Source organism: Bos indicus x Bos taurus, chromosome X (assembly GCF_003369695.1).
Source record: "Bos indicus x Bos taurus breed Angus x Brahman F1 hybrid chromosome X, Bos_hybrid_MaternalHap_v2.0, whole genome shotgun sequence".
Lineage (NCBI taxonomy): Eukaryota > Metazoa > Chordata > Mammalia > Artiodactyla > Bovidae > Bos > Bos indicus x Bos taurus.
In genome coordinates this window covers 9,766,650-9,790,182 of record NC_040105.1, presented here as the reverse complement: position 1 = coordinate 9,790,182, position 23,533 = coordinate 9,766,650, and the positions used below count along the sequence as shown (strand labels likewise).

Sequence of the window (23,533 nt, the reverse complement as noted above, 5' to 3'; positions counted from 1 at the left end):
GGACTCTGAGTTTATTGCACAGTTGTTCCGGAAATAGGGGGGAAAAAAGTGCCACATGTTTAAAAAAAAAAAAAAATGGAAACCACATACACGAAAACCCATGATGGTAGTTTCAGCACATTTGGGAAATGGGACATGCGTGAAATGAAGGACATATGACAGGATTCCAAGGGCGGATGGCTTGAAGGGATGGAAGGATATGGCTATCAGTGAATAAATGTAACAATCGTGAAAGAACCTGAATTGTCACTGGTCTGCGGATCTTCTGACACGGACAGAGCTTCCAGAGTGTCCAGCGTGGAAACGCCAGTGTTATCCAGGCCTGTGTCACACTTGCCCTCGGTGCTGGTGGGCACAGCGTCGATGAGGGACACGGGGATCTCGTCGTTCTGCAGGGTGCCGCCTGGCTCCTTGTCCTCGAGGAAGGAAGCAGCCTGGCTCTGAGAGTCCTCCTCATCAGAACTATCTCTGAAGCCAGGTGGGGGCGCGGCAATGGCCATGTTCAGGGAACGCAACAGGAAATCATCCTCATTGTCGTCCCCTTCGGGAGGGGGCAAAGACGTGAGGTCGATGATGTCATCGCTTGAGCCAGAGAGGCTGAGGAGGGCTGGCTGGCTCATCTCTCCCACCACGAGGTCCTCCTCACAGCTCACCTCATCCTCGTCCTCTGCGTCATCCGTGTTCTCTGCGTAACAGATGTCGTGCAGCAGGGGCTCCTCTATGCCCTCCGCAGCCTCGAAGTTCTTCACGTCGCCTATGTTTGCGTACACAGAATTGGCCACGAACTGGACGCTCTCTGCGTCTGGAGTGAGACCCAAGCTCTTCATGTCATTGGCACCGCTTATGTAGAGGTTGCTCTGCTTCTCCAGCAGTTCTGGACTCTCGTCCAATAGCCTTTCATAGCCGAGGGTGGGGGCAGTGACCCCCTCATCCAAGGCGAGATCTCCAAAAATAAAGGACACTTTGGCTCCTCTTGGAGACTCCTGTGCTTTCTTAAGAGTTTCTGGGCCTGAGAGGCTCAACAGGGACCGCTGAGCTAGACTTCTGTAGTCTGCCTCACACGGAGCCTCACCCGGCTGGGTCAGCTGCTGGGTTAGCTCATCTGAGTTATAGGTGTTGTCCACATACAAGTGCCGGTGGTGGTCTTTTGGACACAAGGTGCCATCCGGAATCTCAACTGCCTTCTGCTTTGCATCTATGTATGTTATCTGCGCTTCCTGCTCCTCTTCACCAATGAAGGTGGTTATTTGGGGTATACAGTTCCACTCGGGACCAAGCATGTTGTGCTTTCCTTTATTTTCAGTTCCTAAAGAGAAAGAGTCATGCAAAGACACATTACTGTGTGGGCTGGTTTCTGGGGGCACTTTGTCTCTGTTTCTTAACTTAATGGCTTGTAGCATCACTTTTGTGAGTATGGTTATTATTCAGCTTTCCAAATAGGGGAGTAGTTGATTTAGGCTTCAGATATAAGGATTTCTTGGTTAGGAGAATTGATACTGCAGAAAATAGAACTGCTACTTGATAAAACAGAATACCATCTGAGAGTAGGGCACTACAGCTTCATTCCATCTGATCTCTGGTTTTAGTATTTAAAAGACCTTCTTTATGTCTATAGATGTGAATATACAACATACCTTTAAAAAATCCTTAAAGGTGATAGTCCAGTGGGCTATTATTCTGGGAAAGATTGCCCTTTTCTTCGGAAAGTGAAATCTAACATTTCCCACTTTGCATAGGGAGATGCTGGACTTTTTCCTCACTGAGTTAAGAGAAGGTCAAGGATCCTCATACTTCTACCATGTATTTCAGGAAATATTGTAATGACAATATAATAATAAATATATATGTATAGTATAGTAACACAAACTGTAATACTACATATTGCAATGGTAGTACTAAAACTCCTCTTTAGCCTTTTCCTGTCCTAGTGGGTTTGCATATTTTTACATATAAGTGCCAGCACATATGCCTATAAGCACACATGCACACACAGGCAGGATGTAGAAGGTGGAGCGTCGACAAGTACTGTACTCCTCTCTGCTATTTTTAAGCATAGTTAATACTTTGATGAATTTCCATCTTTATTTGTATCTTGAAAACTCCTGAAGATTTGTTTAATGTTCCTCCAGAATTAAAATGGCAAAATCCTAATTTAAACAGCATTGTGTTATTTGATCTTTAAGGGTCTTCCAATAGAGAATTCTGCTGTGGAAATTTTGCTCTGATATTTACCAAGACAGGGCAATGAGTCACTGTGTCAATATTGCTTTGTCAATTCCAGAGGTGACATTTTGAGGAAATGTTAGGGCCACATATTCTCCCATTTGTTTCCTCAAATTGCCCTCTGGCCCAAGTTTGATTAATGCCAATATCAGATAAACAAGAGATATAGGAAAAATAAAAACAAAAACAGTTTTACTGAAGAGGTTTTGGCTGTCTCCCAAATATATAATGGACTCAATGTTGAAGAATGTTCCAAGTCATTTTACTCAATATATATATTTTCATGAATACCACGTAAAGATAAAATTTGAAGACACTGAGTTACGCAACAGGCATATTTACATGTGACATAATAATAAATACACCTGTGGGGGTTCAGCATTGTTTTATTAAACAATGACATGAATTATGACTGGCTCTGTGTGTGAGAGCATGTGTGTGTGTGTGTGTGTGTGTGTGTGTGTGTGTGTGTGACTAGTGCAGGTTGTTGTGGGGAGGGAGAGTGGTTGAGCAATGATGTAAGAGAGCTCTTGGTTTAAACCCAAAGGTTGGCAGATTTTTTTCTGTAAAGGGAGGGCCAGAGAGTAAATATTTTAGGTTTTGTGGGGTCAATAGCTCCATTCAGCAACTACTCAACTCAACTGTTGTAACATGAAAGGAGCCATAGCTGACAAATAAGCAAACAGATGTAGTGACTTGAATGGTGACCCTGCAAAAGTTATGAATGTGACCTTATTTGAAAGGAGTCTTTGCAGATATAAGTAAGGATCTTGAGATGAGATCATCTGGAATTATCTGTGTGGGACCCTAACTCCAACGGAAAGTGTCCTTATAAGAGAAAAGCAGAGGGACACTTGGGCCATACACAGAAGACGGGGAGGCTGAGTGAAGATGGAGGCAGACACTGCAGTCATGCAGCTATAAGGAATGCAGATGGCCACCTGGATTCGGAAGAGGCAAAAGATTCTCCCCTAGAATCTCTGGAGGGGGCCTAGCCCTGCCAGTGCTTGGATTTTGAACCTCTAGGCCCCCAGACTGTGAGAGAACAAGTTTCTGTTAAGTCCTCAAGCTTGTGATAATTTGTTATGGCTACCCTAGATATTTAATATAATGTACATGCCTGAGTTTTAATAAAATTTCATTCACAAGAACAAGACTTGATCCATGGGACATGGTTTGCTGACCCCTGGTTTAGACCAACAAGAAAACTGAATAGGTCAGCAGGCTAAAAGCAATTTAATAAGACTTTCCTAAGGCCCAGAGATGCTTAACTACATAGGTTCAGGGATTTGCAAAGTACTTGAAGGGTTAATTTTCAAGACAGTGAAGAAGAAAGAGGGGTTTACTGTTCCTAGCTAGAGGTCTTGATGAAGGTCTCTGATCAGTTTGAGACAAGAAAACACACACTCTCTCTCAGCTTTCTTCTAGAAGGGTGTGCTGATTTGGCTTCTGGAATGATCTGGGAGACACGAAGGATGTTTCCTACAGATGAGCTGGCCTTAACAGACTTCAGACTCTACAGGTTTTGAGTCTCAGGAGATCCTTGGGGGAATTTCTGAAGAGAAGGGAGGCTTTTCAGCCATTAGAGGAAGCTGAGCTCCGAGCTGCAGCTCTGCTTGGGTCAACCAGTTAGTTGCTTTTTGGAGTGTGCCATCTCTCCCTCGTCCTCTCTTATTAAACACAAGCATGCACACATGCAGGCTTGTGTGTGCTATTTGGAACATGTGCCCTCACCCTCAGGCTCACTGTCGAACCAAGAGAAATAACCGAAAGGTTGAAGCTCCCTTACTTCCCTATGGTGATATGATACTTATTGGAACTAAGTTTTTGCCTTATGAAACTTTATTCAACAACACATTGTGAGTTGCTATAAATTAGACAGAACTGAGGCCCCTATTACTGTAACCATTTGTAGAGTGGTAGCTTTGGCTTTCCTCTTGAACCCATACAATCTTAACCATCCATGGGGAAAAGGTTTGATTTTAACAATACACTTTAGGATTTTAAGATTTTCCAACGCAAAAGGGATATGTTAAATCGTGGAACCACTCTTGGTAATTTCAAAAGTCACAGTTCAATTGCTCTAAATCTCCTCGCTCAATGAAAACATGTGGTCATAAAGATATTCACCACTTAACCCAGCACACACATCCACCTCCTCTTTGATTCAATGTTTTTTTAATCAAACAGACACTTCAAGGTGGGTTGGGATGAAATCTAGCTGCAAGTCACAGTCGCCTTCTATCATGCCTTGCTCAACTCTCTGGTTTTCCTTTACCCTTTGACTGTAACTTTTTTCACTCAACAAGCTGTCACAATAAACTGTGTACCAGTCTATCTGTATGTGTGCCTAGCTTCATATTACTATATTTGCAGGGAATAATAATTTTTGTTTCCTGATAAGTTTAAAAGTAGATTTTCCTTCCCTTGTTTTCTCTTTCATTTTCTCTTCCATCTTTCAAAAACTGACAATGGAATTTGTTCCCTAAGAATTTCCTTTTCTTTTAAAATAAACTCTAATTATGGAGCCTCTGATTATACATTTTTCATGGCTCAGTATCTCTTACTTGAATGGTAGGCTCTGTCCATCAGCCATATTTACTGACTGTTCACTATAGATGGAGGAAAAAGCTCAAACACTGAAGAAAAATATGCAAACTATTCTATATAGAATGGATAAACGATGAGGTCCTACTGTACAGCACAGGGAACTATATTCAATATTATGGGATAAACAATAATGGAAAATAATGTGAAAAGAATGTATATACATACACACACATATATGTATAACTGAATAACTTTGCTGTACAGGGGAAATTAACACAACATTGTAAATCAACTATACTCTAATAAAATAAATTTCAAAAAATAGTTCTAGAATAAATGAAAACCATCTTCCCTCAAAGAAACTCTCAGTTTAACAACTACAACCCCCCTTATCTGCACTTTTGGGGCTATTTCTTCGTGTCAAAGGGCTGAGATGAATTATTTGATCTTTGCCATTTCGATGCTTCTGCGAAAAAGCTAATATGATGTTCAGGGTCCCTTCTAGAGCCCCAAGTCCAAGGGTTGGACAATTTCCATGTCTTCCCAAGATAGAGGTCCCAGAACCCTGGACATGAGTCTGACGTGGGAGGAGGCACTTGGCGTCTGGATGTAGGGCATCTTAATGAGGGACCAGCTGCTTATAAAGTTGGAGGCTCACAACTACTGGGCATTCCATCCTGAGTTCTCTGCACCCTGACTGAGTTCTGGGAGAATGAGGCAGTTACAGATCAGACATAAAGGCTGAGACCTATACCCTTCACAATAATTAAATCACTGCTTTGGAGCTAGGTACCCAATATTTGCCAAGTGACATGTGAAAGACAGTGAAAGTCGCTCAGTCGTGTCTGACTCTGCAACCCCATGGACTATACAGTCCATGGAATTCTCCAGGCCAGAATACTGGAGTGGGTAGTCGTTCCCTTCTCCAAGGGATCTTCCCAACCCAGGGATCGAACCCAGGCCTCTCGCATTGCACGCAGATTCTTTATAAGCTGAGCCACAAGGGAAGCCCCATGTAAAATGTGATTTTTAAAAAAAATCAACATTTTCATTAAAAAAATAGAACATATCAGAAGTATTTGGAGGTTTTGTGTTAAATTTGGACATTAGATGCTTTTATGGGTATACTTTTTAATTTTTCAAGAAATATCCTTATTTTATTATTTTTTGAAATATTAATCACTTTAAATTAAACAGGTTTGTTTCATATATGATATAAATGTTTCAATGCCATTCTCCCAAATCATCCCACCCTCTCCCTCTCCCACAGAGTCCAAAAGACTGTTCTATACATCTGTGTCTCTTTTGCTGTCTTGCTTACAGGGCTATTGTTACCATCTTTCTAAATTCCATATATATGCATTAGTATACTGTATTGGTGTTTTTCTTTCTGGCTTACTTCACTCTGTATAATAGGCTCCAGTTTCATCCACCTCATAGTGTATACCTGTGGCGGATTCACGTTGATGTATGGCAAAACCAATACAATATTGTAAAGTAATTAACCTCCAATTAAAATAAATAAATTTCTCCAGTTCCATTCTTCTTTCTCAAGATCGCTTTGGCTATTCGAGGTTTTTTGTATTTCCATACAAATTGTGAAATTATTTGTTCTAGCTCTGTGAAGAATACTGTTGGTAGCTTGATAGGGATTGCGTTGAATCTATAAATTGCTTTGGGTAGTATACTCATTTTCACTATATTGATTCTTCCAATCCATGAACATGGTATATTTCTCCATCTATTAGTGTCCTCTTTGATTTCTTTCACCAGTGTTTTATAGTTTTCTATATATAGGTCTTTAGTTTCTTTAGGTAGATATATTCCTAAGTATTTTATTCTTTCTGTTGCAATGGTGAATGGAATTGTTTCCTTAATTTCTCTTTCTGTTTTCTCATTATTAGTGTATAGGAATGCAAGGGATTTCTGTGTGTTGATTTTATATCCTGCAACTTTACTGTAGTCATTGATTATTTCTAGTAATTTTCTGGTGGACTCTTTAGGGTTTTCTATGTAGAGGATCATGTCATCTGCAAATAGTGAGAGTTTTACTTCTTCTTTTCCAATTTGGATTCCTTTGATTTCTTTTTCTGCTCTAATTGCTGTGGCCAAAACTTCCAAAACTATGTTGAATAGTAATGGTGAAAGTGGGCACCCTTGTCTTGTTCCTGACTTTAGAGGAAATGCTTTCAATTTTTCACCATTGAGGATTATGTTTGCAGTGGGTTTGTCATATATAGCTTTTATTATGTTGAGGTATGTTCCTTCTATTCCTGCTTTCTGGAGAGTTTTTATCATAAATGGATGTTGAATTTTGTCAAAGGCTTTCTCTGCATCTATTGAGATAATCATATGGTTTTTATTTTTCAATTTGGACACCTTATCTTCGACAAAGGAGGCAAGAATATACAATGGATTAAAGACAATCTCTTTAACAAGTGGTGCTGGGAAATCTGGTCAACCACTTGTAAAAGAATGAAACTGGACCACTTTCTAACACCATACACAAAAATAAACTCAAAGTGGATTAAAGATCTAAACATAAGACCAGAAACTATAAAACTCCTAGAGGAGAACATAGGCAAAACACTCTCCGACATACATCACAGCAGGATCCTCTATGACCCACCTCCCAGAATATTGGAAATAAAAACAAAAATAAACAAATGGGACCTAATTAACCTTAAAAGCTTCTGCACATCAAAGGAAAATATTAGCAAGGTGAAAAGACAGCCTTCAGAATGGGAGAAAATAATAGCAAATGAAGCAACCGACAAACAACTAATCTCAAAAATATACAAGCAACTCCTACAGCTCAACTCCAGAAAAATAAACGACCCAATCAAAAAATGGGCCAAAGAACTAAATAGACATTTCTCCAAAAAAGACATACAGATGGCTAACAAACACATGAAAAGATGCTCAACATCACTCATTATCAGAGAAATGCAAATCAAAACCACTATGAGGTACCATTTCACACCAGTCAGAATGGCTGCGATCCAAAAGTCTACAAATAATAAATGCTGGAGAGGGTGTGGAGAAAAGGGAACCCTCTTACACTGTTGGTGGGAATGCAAACTAGTACAGCCACTATGGAGAACAGTGTGGAGATTCCTTAAAAAACTGGAAATAGAACTGCCTTATGATCCAGCAACCCCACTGCTGGGCATACACACTGAGGAAACCAGAAGGGAAAGAGACACGTGTACCCCAATGTTCATCGCAGCACTGTTTATAATAGCCAAGACATGGAAGCAACCTAGATGTCCATCAGCAGATGAATGGATAAGAAAGCTGTGGTACATATACACAATGGAGTATTACTCAGCCATTAAAAAGAATACATTTGAATCAGTTCTAATGAGGTGGATGAAACTGGAGCCTATTATACAGAGTGAAGTAAGCCAGAAGGAAAAACATAAATACAGTATTCTAACGCATATATATGGAATTTAGAAAGATGGTAACAATAACCCTGTGTACGAGACAGCAAAAGAGACACTGATGTATAGAACAGTCTTATGGACTCTCTGGGAGAGGGAGAGGGTGGGAAGATTTGGGAGAATGACATTGTACCATGTAAAATATCATGTAAGAAACGAGTTGCCAGTCCAGGTTCGATGCACGATACTGGATGCTTGGGGCTAGTGCACTGGGACGACCCAGAGGGATGGTATGGGGAGGGAGGAGGGAGGAGGGTTCAGGATGGGGAACACATGTATACCTGTGGTGGATTCATTTTGATATTTGGCAAAACTAATACAATTATGTAAAGTTTAAAAATAAAATTAAAAAAAAAAAAGAACAACAAAAAAAAAAAATAAAATAAAATAAATAAATTTATATAAAAAAATAAAAGCGATATGGGTGAAAAAAAAATAAACAGGTTTGGTCAACATGTCTTAGATCATTCTTTTTAATAATTCAAACCACAACTACAGCATTGTACCAGATTGGTTTGTCATGCTAGATTTTGCTTCTGCAGTGCTGACTCACCCCTAGTTTATATCAGCAATACATTGTTCAGTCTCAAAATATGGAATCCTTTTTACTTCTCCCTCTTCCTATATTAGCCTGTACATCTATAATGATTAAATCTGCTCATCTCTCCTTAAAAGGAAACATCCTTATTACTGTTGTCAGTTGGCATGGGGAAGGGAGGTCGGTGCCTCGTGAGTTTGGGAAGAGAATACCTGTGTCCTGGGTCCCTGCATTTTTCTTGTTGGCCATGTTAAATATCGACCTCCTGGAATCCACAAGCAGACGGTAGTATCCAGCCGTTAAGCAGGCCAGGTTCATGGCGTCCGAAGACTCCATCAGGAGCGTGATGGGCTACACAGAAGAGAACGCTTTGGTTAAAACCATCTCCCCTTAATAACCTCCCTCAAGTGACAACAGTGACATTTGTGCTTATGAAATGTGAACAAACGAACTTCTGGAGTGACTGTTTCACTGGAGAAACACAAGTGAGGGAAAGGTCAGGTGTAACAGAGAGCCTGACTGAAAAAAGTTCCGGTGACACTATTTTGAAAGTCTAGACATTTGGAATCTTTTCCAAGTTATATTGGGTTAAAACAAATAACACTGGTTTTGTTTCAAATCATTAATATTTTAAAAAGTCACAGGTAAGGAGTCAGTTAACAGATACGAATTCACCATCTGAAAAAAAATCACAGGAAGACTAAGTTTGGGTTCATGGTGAAAATTTGTGTTGAATTGAAGTAAAAATCAAGTGGAAATTACTGTTAAGACTGAATGAAAAGTGTTGAAGAGACCCAGGGGAAGGATACTTCTAAAAGAAATTGTAAATTCACAGGGAGGGGAAAATAGACATGGGAGTTGAGAAAAGGCCTTGCCCCAACTTTCTAGAAACATAATTGGACAAGGATCTTGGGCATACAGGGAAGCAACTATTCTCGTTGAGAAAGGGAGGGTGGATAGGCTGGTGTGTTCTTGTTGAAAAAGAGAGAAAGTGAGAGGAAAATAAGGGAGCAAGAAAAAAGCAGACAACCAGAGGCACAGAAACAGCGAGATGACAGGTCCCTTGCTTTCACTGCCAAGGGTAGGACACTGGCCAGGACGATGGCCTTGGGTGATGAAACCTAACTTCCGTCCCAAGGCCTTAATCAACTCGAGTTGCTGCCTTTTCCTTCCATTTCAATGGCAGTCTCCCTCCAAGCAGCCCCGCAATTCTTTTATATAAACAGGAAACCATCCACAGGGTCTTGTCACCTCCTCCTGTTTGAGATAGATTATCCCTGTTATCAGGTCTGTGATGACTGCACCCGATACACCCATTCTTCTGCCCCTTTTACATGACAGGCTATATTGCTCTTAGCATCTTTGGTCATGGACCAGGACAGGTGTGCCAAGTCTACCCTTGGTCATTCATTGCCATGAAGTCAAGTGCAGTGCCCTGGATTCAGCCCATGAAACACCATGGGCCATGACCGGCGTGCCTAAGCTCCACGCTCTCCCTTGATGTGTCCTTTCTGTTGTGTAGAAGCCCATTTCCACATTCTCCTCTACTCTTAATCTGCCCCTCCCACAGCACTGGGGGGTGGGGTGAAGCTAGGAGTGGGTTCTTCCCCCGTTCTCAGAGCACAACTTCTCCCAGTTCAACCTGTTTCCTCTGAAGACTCACTGGGCCTTTTCTCTACAGAAATGTCACATACATTAATGCTGCCAAAATCCAATGACTCATCTATGACTGGGACAAGACGGCGGGGACAGGGGACCTGGATTGCTTCCTGTCAACTTCTGTTTGGGGAGGAAATGTCTGCCCTCTGAGGACAAACTCAGATGGCTGTTTCCAGTGAAATGGCCATGATATTCAAGGGGCCAGATGTTCGGCCACCACTAATTGCTACAGCATGAAAAGACAGATTGACTGAAATAGTCAGTCTTTCCAAAAGAATGAGCACATATGCATGCTACATCAAAAAGGGAATGGGGAATCTAAACAAAGTTGGGAAGACTCTCCCTGACTCTCTACATAAGAATCATGTGTTCTAGAAAGTAAGTAGGGAAACATTTCCCCCACTCCCCATCACTCTGGAGCCAGACGGGACCTTAGACCCAAACTCATTTGCTTTCTCATATAGAGCTGAAGAGATGGAGCTCAGAGAAAGAGGGGGACTTGTCCCCTAATCACAGAGCCATCTAGTGAGGACTGGAGCCCTCATGTCTGAGTTGAGTGGATTTTTTCTTTACCCATTTCACCACTGATGGGCTGCAAAGGTTGAAATTTTGCTTGCTTTGTAAATATCAGAAGCACTATCAGGAAGCAAGGTCATATGTCAATATCTGAAAGACTTACCTTCACATCCAGCACATGGAGCTCCACCCTCACCAAGCTCTCCTCTTCAGTAAACATCTCAATCCTGTTGACATGGCTGAAGTCAGCTAAAAGAGCCACCAGATTGGTTTTGGTGTTTATGACGTGGCTTATGCCATAGCGGGGTCCCACCAAGAGGGTCACTTCTGAGCGCTTTTCTGCCTGCTGAGAAAGACATGTCCACAAAATTTTAAAAATACCAGACTTCTGGCAATTCCCTGGTGGTCCAGTGGTTAAGACTCCATGCATTCACTGCCCGTGGTCCATGTTCCATCCCTGGTTGGGGAACTAAGATTCTGCAATTTTCATGATGTGGCCAAAACAAATAAATAAATAAAATAACAATGAAAATGCTCTGAAGCACCAGGCATAGTTGAACCTGAGAGTCTGTTTTTCTAAGATTACATTTTCTTTAGAAAGTATTCCCAGGTTATATTGTACTAAATCATCCAAGTAGAAGAACCAGATATATGATTACAGCAAGGCTCTGATAAATTATGAATAATGTAGGAAGTAAATGTTATCATAGTATGCATATTCATTATCATGAGAGGCTATCAGAAATGAGGATATTTTTTTCTCTTTTTCAAATCATTCTGGCCCAATGATTTAAAAGGAGGCCATTGTGAGAGTGCACCAATTCTCTCGGCTCTTCATATTTCCTTTTCTGGGGCATTCTGCAGTGATATTATCTAGCTTAACATTTCTTCTGATATTTTCAGACTAGGGTGCAGTCAATTAGAAATGAGGGCTGGAAAAGATTCACAGCTGATTTGCTTTTGTCATCAAAGGCAGCTCATTCAAGACAGCCTAGGCAGTGACATTTTGAAGGCCTCTGTGACTTCCACAAAAAAGCAAGAAAAAGAAATTACCACTAATGTTGCCTTGAACACACGGCCCCCATACAGTCGGAGGTCACTGAGGAACTTGAGATAATGGACCTTGGCTTGCAGTGCGGAGAGCTAAGGAGAGAAAAGAAACCTCAGGTGTTCACTCCATCAGGTGTGATTTGTTTCTGCTGGAGACCAGCCGAAAACAAAGGCAAACGAGAAGGATGCTTCCACTGCCAACAGATGGGGTGTGACAAGGGCTCTTCATGAGGAATGAAAGTAAGCTGACCAAGGGCTGTAACAGGACATCTAGCTTAAAATTTTTGTATTGGGCGGGGGAGGGGGGGAGTATAGATATGCTGGGCCAGGGCATTCAACAAGTCAGAACAAGATAATAAAATTCTCCACTGAAATGGGGTGTGCAGAGTTTGTGGGGGCTCTTTTGAATACATACCTTCAATCCATAGAAAGCCTTTTAAACAGGCTCTACCATCCCATCTTGTTTCTTCCAGTCTTTGTAAGAGTTTAGGGAAAATGAGCTTTTTGAGCATCTATCACTGTGGAAATGTTTGAAATTCCTATCTAAGTCTCTAGTAATGTAATTCCAAGAATCTAGCGAGTTTCATAAATGATTGACAAATGAAATTTTATCCAGTAAAATTGATCCTTAAGAAGACTTAAAAATGTAGATTCCCATATCCTAAAAAAATACTTGATTGAAAAAAGTCCACATTTCAATGTAAAATATGATATAAAACTACTATATAAATATAAAATAGATAAACAACACGGTCCTACTGTGGAGAATAGGGAACTATATTTAATATCTTTATAATAATCTATAATGGAAAAGAATCTGAAAGCAAATATATAATATATATACACACACATATACATATAACTGAATCACTGCTGTATACTTGAAGCATTTTAAATTAACTATATTTCAATAAATCTTTTTTAAATTTAAAAAAAATGAAAGAAAGAAAAAAGTCCACATTTCATAACAAATGTTCCAGAAGAGTTTGTTAGGGGTGAAGTTTTCCAACAAGGTGCAGAATATCAAGTGGCAAGGGCTGTAAAACTCTGTTTTCAACTGCAGATAACTTGCCAACTCATTTGTTAACTGTACCTCAATGCGCTATCCTTCATATAATTGTAATTTAGTACCAATCATCCAGCCTACTTCTTTCAAAAATCCAAAGCACTTTGCAAATTGATGCGAAAGCAAACCACTCACTCTTAACTAGAAAAAATGACCTTTATAGAAGGACAGTGATAGACCGATCTTAGAGCCGTTATCCAAATTATTACAAAACCAGTGGGCCAGGCGTGGGGGAAAAAAAATCACACCAAGTCAATTAAAAGAAAAGTAGCTTTGGGCAAATCAGAACTGACATTTAGAACATCTTGACCCATGACATCCTGCTATATTTTCATAGGCTGAATACTTACAGAAACTGAGGAGTAAGTCAAAGGTGACTGGTAGTGTGTCGAACTTGATTACATGTTTAAAAACAGTCATTGGGGTGATGAGGGAGCGGAAACAAGTATGTGTTAGCCAATAAAAAGGACTTAAAACCAGATACTAAGACCAAGAAACTACCCACAGAAATAATTTGTACTCCAGTCACACATATACTGATGGCCGATATCATTGAGAAAATGTTCTTGGGTTGGTAGGCTGCCTTCAGTTTTACAGTTTACATAAGGCTCCTTCTCTCTCTAGTTTCTAAAACCTTTTGCTTTTTATTACCAATAAACATAACTCTCTATTCTGACCAACAGTATATTTTTAAATGTTCTTTCTGTTTCTTCTACTCGATTAAAAAAAAAAAAAGATTTTAACGCTAATGATGGTGAGTGACAGAACTGAACTTATCTTCTCTCTAAAAGTACAATTCAGTTCATTGGTTGTCAATTGGGGTGATTTGGACAAAATCTGGAGACATTTTTGTTTGTCATGATTGAGGGGATGGGTGCTGACAGCTCATGGATAGAGACCAGAGATGATGCTAAATATCACACAGTGCGCAGGACAGCCCTTCTCCCCAACCAAAAATGATCTGATCCCAAATGTCAAGAGAGCCAAGGGAGAGAAACTTTGGTTTAATTAATGTGGCATCAAGTCTGCAGGGACCCTTACTGACTGCTGTGCACTTAAGCTGGTCTGAGTGGTATGCAAAACTATGATGAAAATATGAAATTATTTGGCAATTCTGTCCTCTAATCCCAAGGTCTTAGAGGCTTTGCAAGGTTCTCCTGCATGCACATGTGAACGTGCACAAACTCTGTACAATAAGGAGTCTATAGTGTGCAAGGAATAAATAGGTCTCCATAAGAATACTTATTTTTCATTAGTCTTAGAAACATGTGAATAGTTAAAGTAAGAGAAGGTTATATAGTGTTACAGCTTCTGAAAATCTGGTGCTAAGTATTTTATTCATGGGCTAATTTTAAACATTTTTAAAAATGCATGCAAGCCTCTCTCTTTAAAATCCATTTTCTATTAAGATGCAAATGTGATACCTTTTTACCAGGTGGTACCAAGTTTTGATTTGCTTTGACAAGGTGTGAAAGTGCTTTCTTTATGTTCTTCTCTTTCATGCTTTGCAGCACAGCAGAGGGAAGAAAAGTCTCTAATCCCCATTCTTTCCTGCAATAAAGAGCAGATCTTTAATTTCACATTCTCGTGATGATTAGTTATCTAAGACAAAATGGCGCTCTGATGTTTGTTGGAACAAACGAATTCTTATGAAGGCAGAGAATGGAGATAAGTCCCCAATAAGGGAAGCAACCTTTAATTTACACTCAGGAAACATACTATTTGATCATTAATCCATATGTTTGCATTTTAAAAGAAATGTATTCCTCACTGTCCAGAGAGGAGCATTTGGGATCAATGGAAATTGAAGAGACACTTTATCCATCCCACCTCTGAGTCTCTTAAAACTCACTCACATGTCTGTGTTTGTACTTCCAACAACTTTTCCCCATCCCTTTGTTTATTCTCATTGTCACCTCCCCTGTCTGCCCACGGTCGTCTTTCTCTATTCGCTTAGAAGGATGAGTATACCTCCTTCATGGTCCCAAACCATTCTTTCCTCCTCATCTCCCTCACCAATGGTGATTTCCTTAGAAACACACAATTCTCTTTTCTCCCACCCAGATAATGTCTATCTAACTCCTTCCATCAATAGTTCTTGCTGAGGTGGGGAGTGGGTTGCCCGTATGGAGTCAGGATAGGGTTTAGGACCCTTAAGTGTGTTTGGTACTGAAAGGGAGATGTAACCATCTCTCATAGGTGTGGCTATACTAGGAAAAACAAACAATGGGACTGGGTTAGTATATTCTTGCCAAGAATCTATTTCTCCAACAATTACTAGAACCCTATCCTAAGACAGTTCCACGTTTTGAATTCTAGGAAATTATCCTGATCGGTCATGTGCCCAACCAGTATCTTCTAAATTATATGAAGACTTTTGAGAAGGCTCTGGTTATTTCTCCTGGTCTAGATTCTCTCTAAAGAAGAGTAGGAAGTCAGCCTCCCTCCACTTGGCCATTCACATGCTTTTCCCTAGTTAAGATGGTGTTTTTCATGATCACCATTTGCTTCCTCCTCCTTCTCCTCAACTTGTACTTATTTTCGCCCATCATTTGGCACTTCTTATGGACTACCTTGTAATTCTACTTATATCATTATTTTACATCATTATTTTTCATTCTATGTCTTGTCTTTATAATCAGATCACAAATTCTTCAAAGGTTAAGATAACAATTTATACTTATTACTATTTTCTCTTCTCCTAGTAGAAATATCATATAAAATGCTCAGTGAACATTTGTTGTGTGAATGAATTAATTAATGAGAACATTAATTAATCATCACAGGCTCTGCAAGATTCTTAGGCAAGCTAGGTATCTCTGGAAGTTTTTGACTGTACCATGTCCAACCTGGTAAAATGTGGGTACAGAGAGTAGGAACAGAGATGCATTTTGGTTGTCTGAAAATCATCTCAAGTTGTGCAGGCCACCTTTTCAAATGGGATCCAATCTCATCTGTCCCCCAAAACCTCAGAAAGCGGATTGGGTGAGGGTGTGAAGGGATCCACTTGGGTGTGAGACCTCTTTGTGAGCTGAATCTCTCTTGGCTTCCAGAGAAACTAAGAGAGAAAGAAACAAACCATCTGCAAAAAGAAGTGTGCTGAGATTGGAAGGCCTATGGTTCTCAAACTGCACACAAGGATCTGTCCCTAGGCAGCGACAGGGCAACTGAGAATGGCAAGATCAGGGCGCTGGGAGTCCACAAGCTGGAAGCTCTCATCTTCCCCACAAAAGGCTCTCAAGCCTGCTCAGAAGCCATTTTGCTGTGTGGGAGAGTCAATCTGCCACTGTGGAACCTGGGGAGGCTTTGCAGGCAGCCAGCCCATGGGAAACTTCTTTGGGATGGAGGGTTTCAATCAGCCATATGCAACTTGGAGGTGGAACAGACACTAAGGCTTTCAGTGTTACATGAAGATGAGGCTTCAGCCCCACCATAAACTTTGAAACACGACTATTTCTTTTTCTTAGCATTAGAGCTGCCAGGATTAAGAAAATGGTGAATGCTTTAGGCAACTGGATCACCCGCCAACGGGAAGTATACAGACTGGGAGACAGAGGGTTCGCTTTTAAAGGATGACTTACATGAGCTTGTCAACTGAGGACAACATAAATTGCTTTTTTCTAAGAAGGCAGGCTCTTTTCCAGCTAAAGAGGTAGTATGCTGTTATAAATGCCATATTCAGCAAGAGAAGGTATTTATGTTCCAAACTTTTGATTCATGAAGCAAAGTTTGTATGGCATCCTTTCCCATGCTGTCACAGTTCTTTATTACCAATACCAACTTACCTGATTATGACTCAAGAAATTACTTTTTATATGACATTTTGATCATCCAAAGGTAATCTCTGGTTATGCACACCATTTTCTAAACACAGGTCTTCAAATGATTACACAAACAACAGTGCAAAGCGGAGTCCCACTGCCTTGGTTCAAATCCTACCCTCCCTAGTTAATAGCCAGTGTGATTTGGATAAGTTACTAAACTATTCTCAGCTTGCTCATCTGTAAAATGGAGTGACAGTTCTACACTTTTCATAGGGAGGTTGTGGGAATCAAACAGCTTAATGTCTGAAAAGTGCTGAGACCAGAGCTTGGCTTGGAGCCAAGTTCATTTAGGAATTTTAAAATGTACGCTTCATTTGCAATGTGACCTTCAGTTTAACCATAGTTGTCTGAAGGTGGATTACAGAAGAAATGGTCTCTTCCACCGAAAACGAACAGAACATTCATATATTTTGCCTCTGGTTAACAGATGCTCTGCCACAAACAAGATCAATTTTGGAAATACACATACACATCAAAAATACCCTTGGGCATTAAGGAGACAGCATCTTTGTCTTCAAAATGGTTCGGAGAGTCAGCACTTACTCGATGTACTTGAGAGAGATTTTCTGCGTTTGCTTGGTGGTCACGGTTGCGATGTACATTTGCAGCGCTGCCAGCCTCAGGGCTATGTCATATTTCAGCTCCGGCCCAAACCTCTCCTGAACGACATCGTTACAACTCTGAAAAGACACCAGCAGAGGGCGCAGCTTGTCAAAGGATGCATCATGTCGCCCTAGAGTGACACGCGTTTCTTCTGTGTCCCACCTTCACTTCCACGTGAAAGTGAAGTGAAGTGAGTCGCTCAGTTGTGTCCGACTCTTTGCGACCCCACGGACTGTAGTCCATCAGGCTCCTCTGTCCATGGAATTCTCCAGGCAACAATACTGGAGTGGGTTGCCATTCCCTTCTCCAGGGGATCTTTCTGACCCAGGGATTGAACCTGGGTCTCCTGAATTGCAGGCAGATTCTTTACCATCTGAGCCACCAGGGAAGCTGCTTGGAATTGAGTCAGTATTTAAGTATACGCACACAGACCACACAAACATTGAACATTCATCACAAGCGAGCTGCTAATTAAATATTTAGCTTTTTTTGTAAAAATAACGAGGAATTTAGGAATGGAATTCCCAAACACAGGTGTCACGACTGAAAACGTGAAACCCTGGTAGCATGACGTGGCTTGTGGAGCTAGGCTACCGGGATTGGAATCCTCGGTTCCAATCCTCTTTCTCCACTTTCAGTGTGTGACCTTGGGCAAGCCCCTTAATTGTTCTGTACCTCAGTTTCCTCTTCTGTGAGTTGGGGATAATACTCCCCATTCACTGAGTCGTGACAAGGATTAAATGAGTTAACAAGGTAAAGCCCTTAGAACTCCATCTGGTAAATTGGAAGCTCTCATACATGTTAAGAGCTGTCATCATCAACATCACCCTCTTCCTAGCATCCAGAGAGGCTTCAGGGAGGCAGAATTAGAAGGCGATGGAGAGTAGCAGCTCTGGACCTACACCTGCTCGGGAGTCCTGGCTTCACTAATGGCTACCTCTGTGTATAACCTTCAAGCAGTTAACTTTGCTCTTGCAGCCTCAGTTTACTCATCTGTACAATGGGAATTCATACTAACAACGTGGCCAGAGTAGGGAGGGGGGTGAGGACGTGAGATGCACTCTTTGTCACAGTGCCTTGGTACATTCAGTGAAGGGTGGCTCTTGAAATTGCCAGTCCGTTCCAGTGGGGAGTGCCCTCACTGTGACTTTGAGGGAGTCGCTTGGCTTTACTTTGTTCACATGTAAAAGGGCAATGCCTACCTCACAGGGTTTGGGGTAAGCATCAGATTGAAGAGGTGCTGAGACAGTGCTGTAACATGCCAAGCCCTCCAGGACCACATGGTTTTAGGGTGCCATTCTCACTTCCTCATGGATCAAACACTGAACCGAATGGTGATGAGAAACATGGTCCCGAATAAGCATATTATGCATGTGTGTTTACTTATCTTTGTTATGGGAAACTAAACTCTTGGGCTAGAAAATACAGCCTCTTTCTCCCTTCTTTTATCCTTTGCCTTGCCTCCCAAATGATTTCAAACAGAAAACTGTATCAGGATTTGCTTGGCTCCTTTCTGAGATAAGTACATTTATGACTACTTCATGCATTGATTTGACTGAATGGGAACATGTACCCTCGCAAAGGTCCGTCTAGTCAAAGCTATGGTTTTCCAATACATTTCACAAATGTATGTATGTGAGAGCTGGACTATAAAGAAAGCTGAGTGTCAAAGAATTGATGCTTTTGAACTGTGGTGTTGGAGAAGACTCTTCAGAGTCCAACTTGTCATTCCTAAAGGAAATCAGTCCTGAATATTTATCAGAAGGACTGATGCTGAAGCTGAAACTTCAATACTTTAGCCACCTGATGTGAAGAACCAACTAGTTGGAAAAGACCCTGATGCTGGGAAAGATTGAAGGCAGGAGGAAAAGGGGATGACAGAGGATGAGATGGTTGGATGGCATCACCCATTCAATGGACATGAGTTTGAGTAAACTCCAGGAGTTGGTGATGGACAGGGAGGCCTGGCATTCTATAGTCCATCCATGGGGTCGCAAAGAGTCAGACACGACTGAGTGACTGAAGTGAACTGATGGTTTCTGCACACAGTATTTGCCCTTTGGATACCTCCCAATGGCGCTCTGGTGCTATGGAGTTATGCCCTGCCTACCTGCTCTGGCTCTCTGCCTCTCAACCCACCCCTCACCCCCAAGAGTGAAGCCACATTCCCTGCCCTCCATTCTTCATATGCTTTTCCTTCTCCACTTCTCCTTAAAAGTCTTGTCTATCTGGACTGGACTGCACTCTGGTTGGAAATGGGTGTAATTAGAGGCAGGAGACAGGGTGGCTCTGAAGGAAGACAGCCTCTGGGAGCAATTCCAAGCTGCCATTTTGTTTTTGTGGCATTAGATCTACCAGTTATTTTCAAGAGCTCAGGACTGTCCACAATGGGGCACCATGCATTTCAGGGTCCAGTTAGGGTCATTTTGAGGGATAGGGTGCCAGGCCATAAAAGGTATTCAAAGAACCATTTTTTTTTTATATATATTACTTCATTTTAGGACTGCTAAAAGGACTTGCACAACAGATGTGAAACAGGATTTTAGCATAGAATTTAGAGACAAAAGGTCCAAGTGGGATCCTAGGCTCTGTCAACCACTAATCAAATGACTTTGGACCTGGCATTCCATCTTTCTTGAGTCTCAGTTTTCTTATCTGAAAAAAAAAAAAAAAGCTAATGACAGCTAACTCTCAAGGTTGCTAGTATACCTGTGAGGATGTTTCATAATAAAGACTGTGCTTTATAAAGGTGAGTCATCACTATCACTTCTCAGAATTGCGACTGAGGTTGTTGTTTCCCACTCCTGTATTTAATCAGACTTTAATTTTTTTGTTTAAGTGATTAGTCACTAATTACATTATATAATTAGTTCAGACTGATCCCAGAGAACTACTGTGACATATGACTTATACATATTTTTGGTACAAATTATGCATTTATTACTCTCAAGTGCATTATTTAAAATAGTTACACATGCAAATGGCGGTCGCTGATTTGCTTAACAGAGATCTCAACAGACTCCACTTTAGACCTACAAAAATTCATTTATAATGAACATGTGAGATATTAAAAAAAAAAGAAGATACTTCTAAAGTGTTAGAACACATTTTGTAGCCTGATTATCCTGTTTACCAATTGGTGTACCATCTTTTTAAAAAAATAGACGGTGGACAGTAAAATGTCAGCAGAGCTTATTATAATTATGAATTAGAAGAGTCAGGATTATTAGGGCTTAGTGTTATTAGATATGTTAAAATCTGTAAAATACTTCATGGTCCATTAATGGTTAAGACATTTCTATATATTATCACTATTGAAACCTCTGTGGTCATTGTCATGGCTCACCTCATCAATGGCCACTGCCCTCAGTAAGAGCTCACTAAGTTGAATTGATTTTTGGCTGTGTAATGTGATAGACACTGTTTCTGTTTCCTCTTTTGTTCTCTAGGCTAATTTTATTGCATCCTTTTAGTACCTTAAAATCAACACTTGGGACATAGAACCATTTGTAGGTCCATGGACTCATGGTAGACACGTAATTTTAGACAAACTGCATGTTCTATGATACAAGGCATTTTGAAACAGGGGTCTGAATCCAAGAAATTTTCATTTCCTGTTCTCAGTGAAGGATAAATGAGATGATGATAGATTAATTTTGGTCTCTATCACCCACCATAACATGGTCCCCGCCCCCACCCCTGCCCTGCTACCCATCACTGGCTACTCCTTGAAGGAGTAGCTAGTCCACCAGCCAAGCAACACTCAAGGTAAGAAAGCAGAAATATCTTCAGTCTTCAGCTAGTCCCAGGGCAAGAGTCCCAGCAGGTTTTCCTGTTCTCAGGACAGCTCCACAGGTATAAAGGATGTATCATTGAAATAAGAAAGATCTCCATGAACTGCATTCAATTTGAGCAAACAGACTTAAATAGAACCATGCTTAGCAGTACTCCCGGGGTACTTAAAAGGTCTCCCCTCCCCAAAACAAACACAACTGTGTTCTTCTTTTAGAAATGCAATAAATTTGTGATGTTTAAAACAGACGCCGAGTAAATGGTTTTAAAGCATCATCTTGTTAATGGGATGAGTATATAATTAGAGAATGACAACTGAATGCATATCGTGTTCTACAGCCATGTACTGATAGGCACCTGTAACTATGTATTTGCAACTAATAAGCTTAAAACATAGTATATGGGATGTGAGTTGCAGTGGCAGAGCCCTGGGTCGGTTCTCAGTAGGAATATGGGGAAGATGCAGTAACAGGTCAGCTGAGAATCAGGCTGTCCCATGCAGTCAGGTCTGGGTTACCTGGCCTTTGGGGAAGAGAGGATATTGTTGAGGGGTCCAGGGAACCAAAGTTTAACATTTAAGGAAGCCAAACTCATGGCGGTTCATTGTTCTGGGTAGAAAATGGAGTGAAGTGCACCGCACATCTCTCTATTTGGAGTAGGACTTCCTTTTCCTGACGATTTCAGGTTATCTACATGAACAGTAAACATCCTACTGAGCTCTAAATACCACAGTCTCCTCCAAAGAGGTGGGAAACATTTAACAGGCCTTTGCCTGAGTGCTCTCGTTGGTTGAAATGTTCCAGTATGTTCTGCTTTTCTCCTCCCACTTAATTTCTGCTCTCTAGGGCTTATTGCTACTTAATTCATGTCATTATTCCTAACCTCTGACATTTATCTTTTTTACATCTCTATGCCAACTTCTATTTTCTTTTCATACCCAACTTTTTAAAGCAATATTGTCCTAAAACCCCTACCACTTAAGTATTTATGTCGATTACAGGTCTCTATATATAAAAAAAAAAGATCACAAAAGCTTTGCAATGTACAAGAAAATACTGAGAATAGTAAAAAAAAAAAAAATACCAATTTATCAACTACCCAGAGTAAAGGAATATTTCTTTTCTTTTTCCTACATTCTTTGCTTTTTATTTCTTACTTAGGGCTCCAGCAACCTTTGACTTAACAGATATCCCCTAGCCAAAGAGAGCAGCATTTTTTTGCCTCCTTTTTCTGTGGGGGAAGGTTACATTAAGGTTTACAACCTCTTTGTGTAATTCTAATGTAGATGCTTAAGTATTAGGTAAGTGGGTTCTTACTGTTTAATGTGATTATATTGGGAATTTAAGAGTAATGGGAAGCGGTTATAGAGAAATATAGGAATACTGCCTAAATATCAAGTGGATCAATTCCCTTTGGGACAAACTAGCAAAGATTCTCATTTCCGGAAGCCTTATTTTTTAAAAATTATATCCCAGTATCAGACAGAGACTGCAAAACATACTATGTTCTTAAAGTTTTACTGCCTTGAAATTAGTAATTCTACTACAATGAATATCATGATGTTTTAGAACAATCTAAACACTAAATAAATGAATGAACAAAATACGTAAATAAAAGAGAAGGGAATTCTTACAGAAGAATGCCAATGAATAACTGAAGAAGAAATAATGGAATTAGGCAAATCATTTTCAACCATTACAATAATAATATTATTATTTGGGCAAGCATCATCAATGAATACTGAAATGAACAGGTGAAACGATAAAAAGGGAGTTGCAAAGTGACTTTCTGCAAATTACTTATTAACTAGAAAAGGGAAAGTAGTAATTTCTGGAAAACATTATTTAATGTTTATGTTGACAAGAGTCAATGTGTAAAACTTCCTAGAAAAAAAAAAAGAGTCAGTGTGAACCTTACCACAAAGGGGACAGAACGATACCATGTGCTTCCTGACACAATGCACTACAGAGGGCACGGGGTCACTTGTGTTGCTTTTCTGCCCCCAGTGCAGAGCCCCATCTAATCACGAGAAAACATCAGAGAAACCAAAACTGAGAGATTTCTACAAAATAACTGATCAGCATTCTGCAAAACTGTCAAGGTTGGGGAAATTAAAGAAAGGCTGAGGTAAGGCATGCTCCAGATTGAAGGAGACTAAAGTGGCATGCCAACTAAATACAAAATGAGATCCTGGAGTGGATTCTACTCTAGAAAAAATGGATATAGAGGACAGTTTTAGGACAATGGGCAAACTTTGGATATAAAC

At 40.5% G+C, this 23,533-nt stretch overlaps 1 protein-coding gene across 4 annotated transcripts in view; it reads right to left on the bottom strand.

Annotated features, from left to right (window-relative positions):
* The window catches only part of FRMPD4 (FERM and PDZ domain containing 4), a 531,872-nt gene that overhangs the window by 6,489 nt on the left and 501,850 nt on the right, over positions 1-23,533 (bottom strand). For all 4 annotated transcript variants that reach the window (XM_027533896.1, XM_027533898.1, XM_027533895.1 and 1 more), the window contains exons 10-15: positions 17,416-17,552; positions 14,473-14,599; positions 11,986-12,075; positions 11,096-11,278; positions 8,970-9,108; positions 239-1,306 (exon numbers count right to left, since the gene is read on the bottom strand). In XM_027533896.1, coding sequence (XP_027389697.1) covers positions 239-1,306; positions 8,970-9,108; positions 11,096-11,278; positions 11,986-12,075; positions 14,473-14,599; positions 17,416-17,552 — 1,744 coding nt within the window. The remainder of the gene's footprint in view (positions 1-238; positions 1,307-8,969; positions 9,109-11,095; positions 11,279-11,985; positions 12,076-14,472; positions 14,600-17,415; positions 17,553-23,533) is intronic.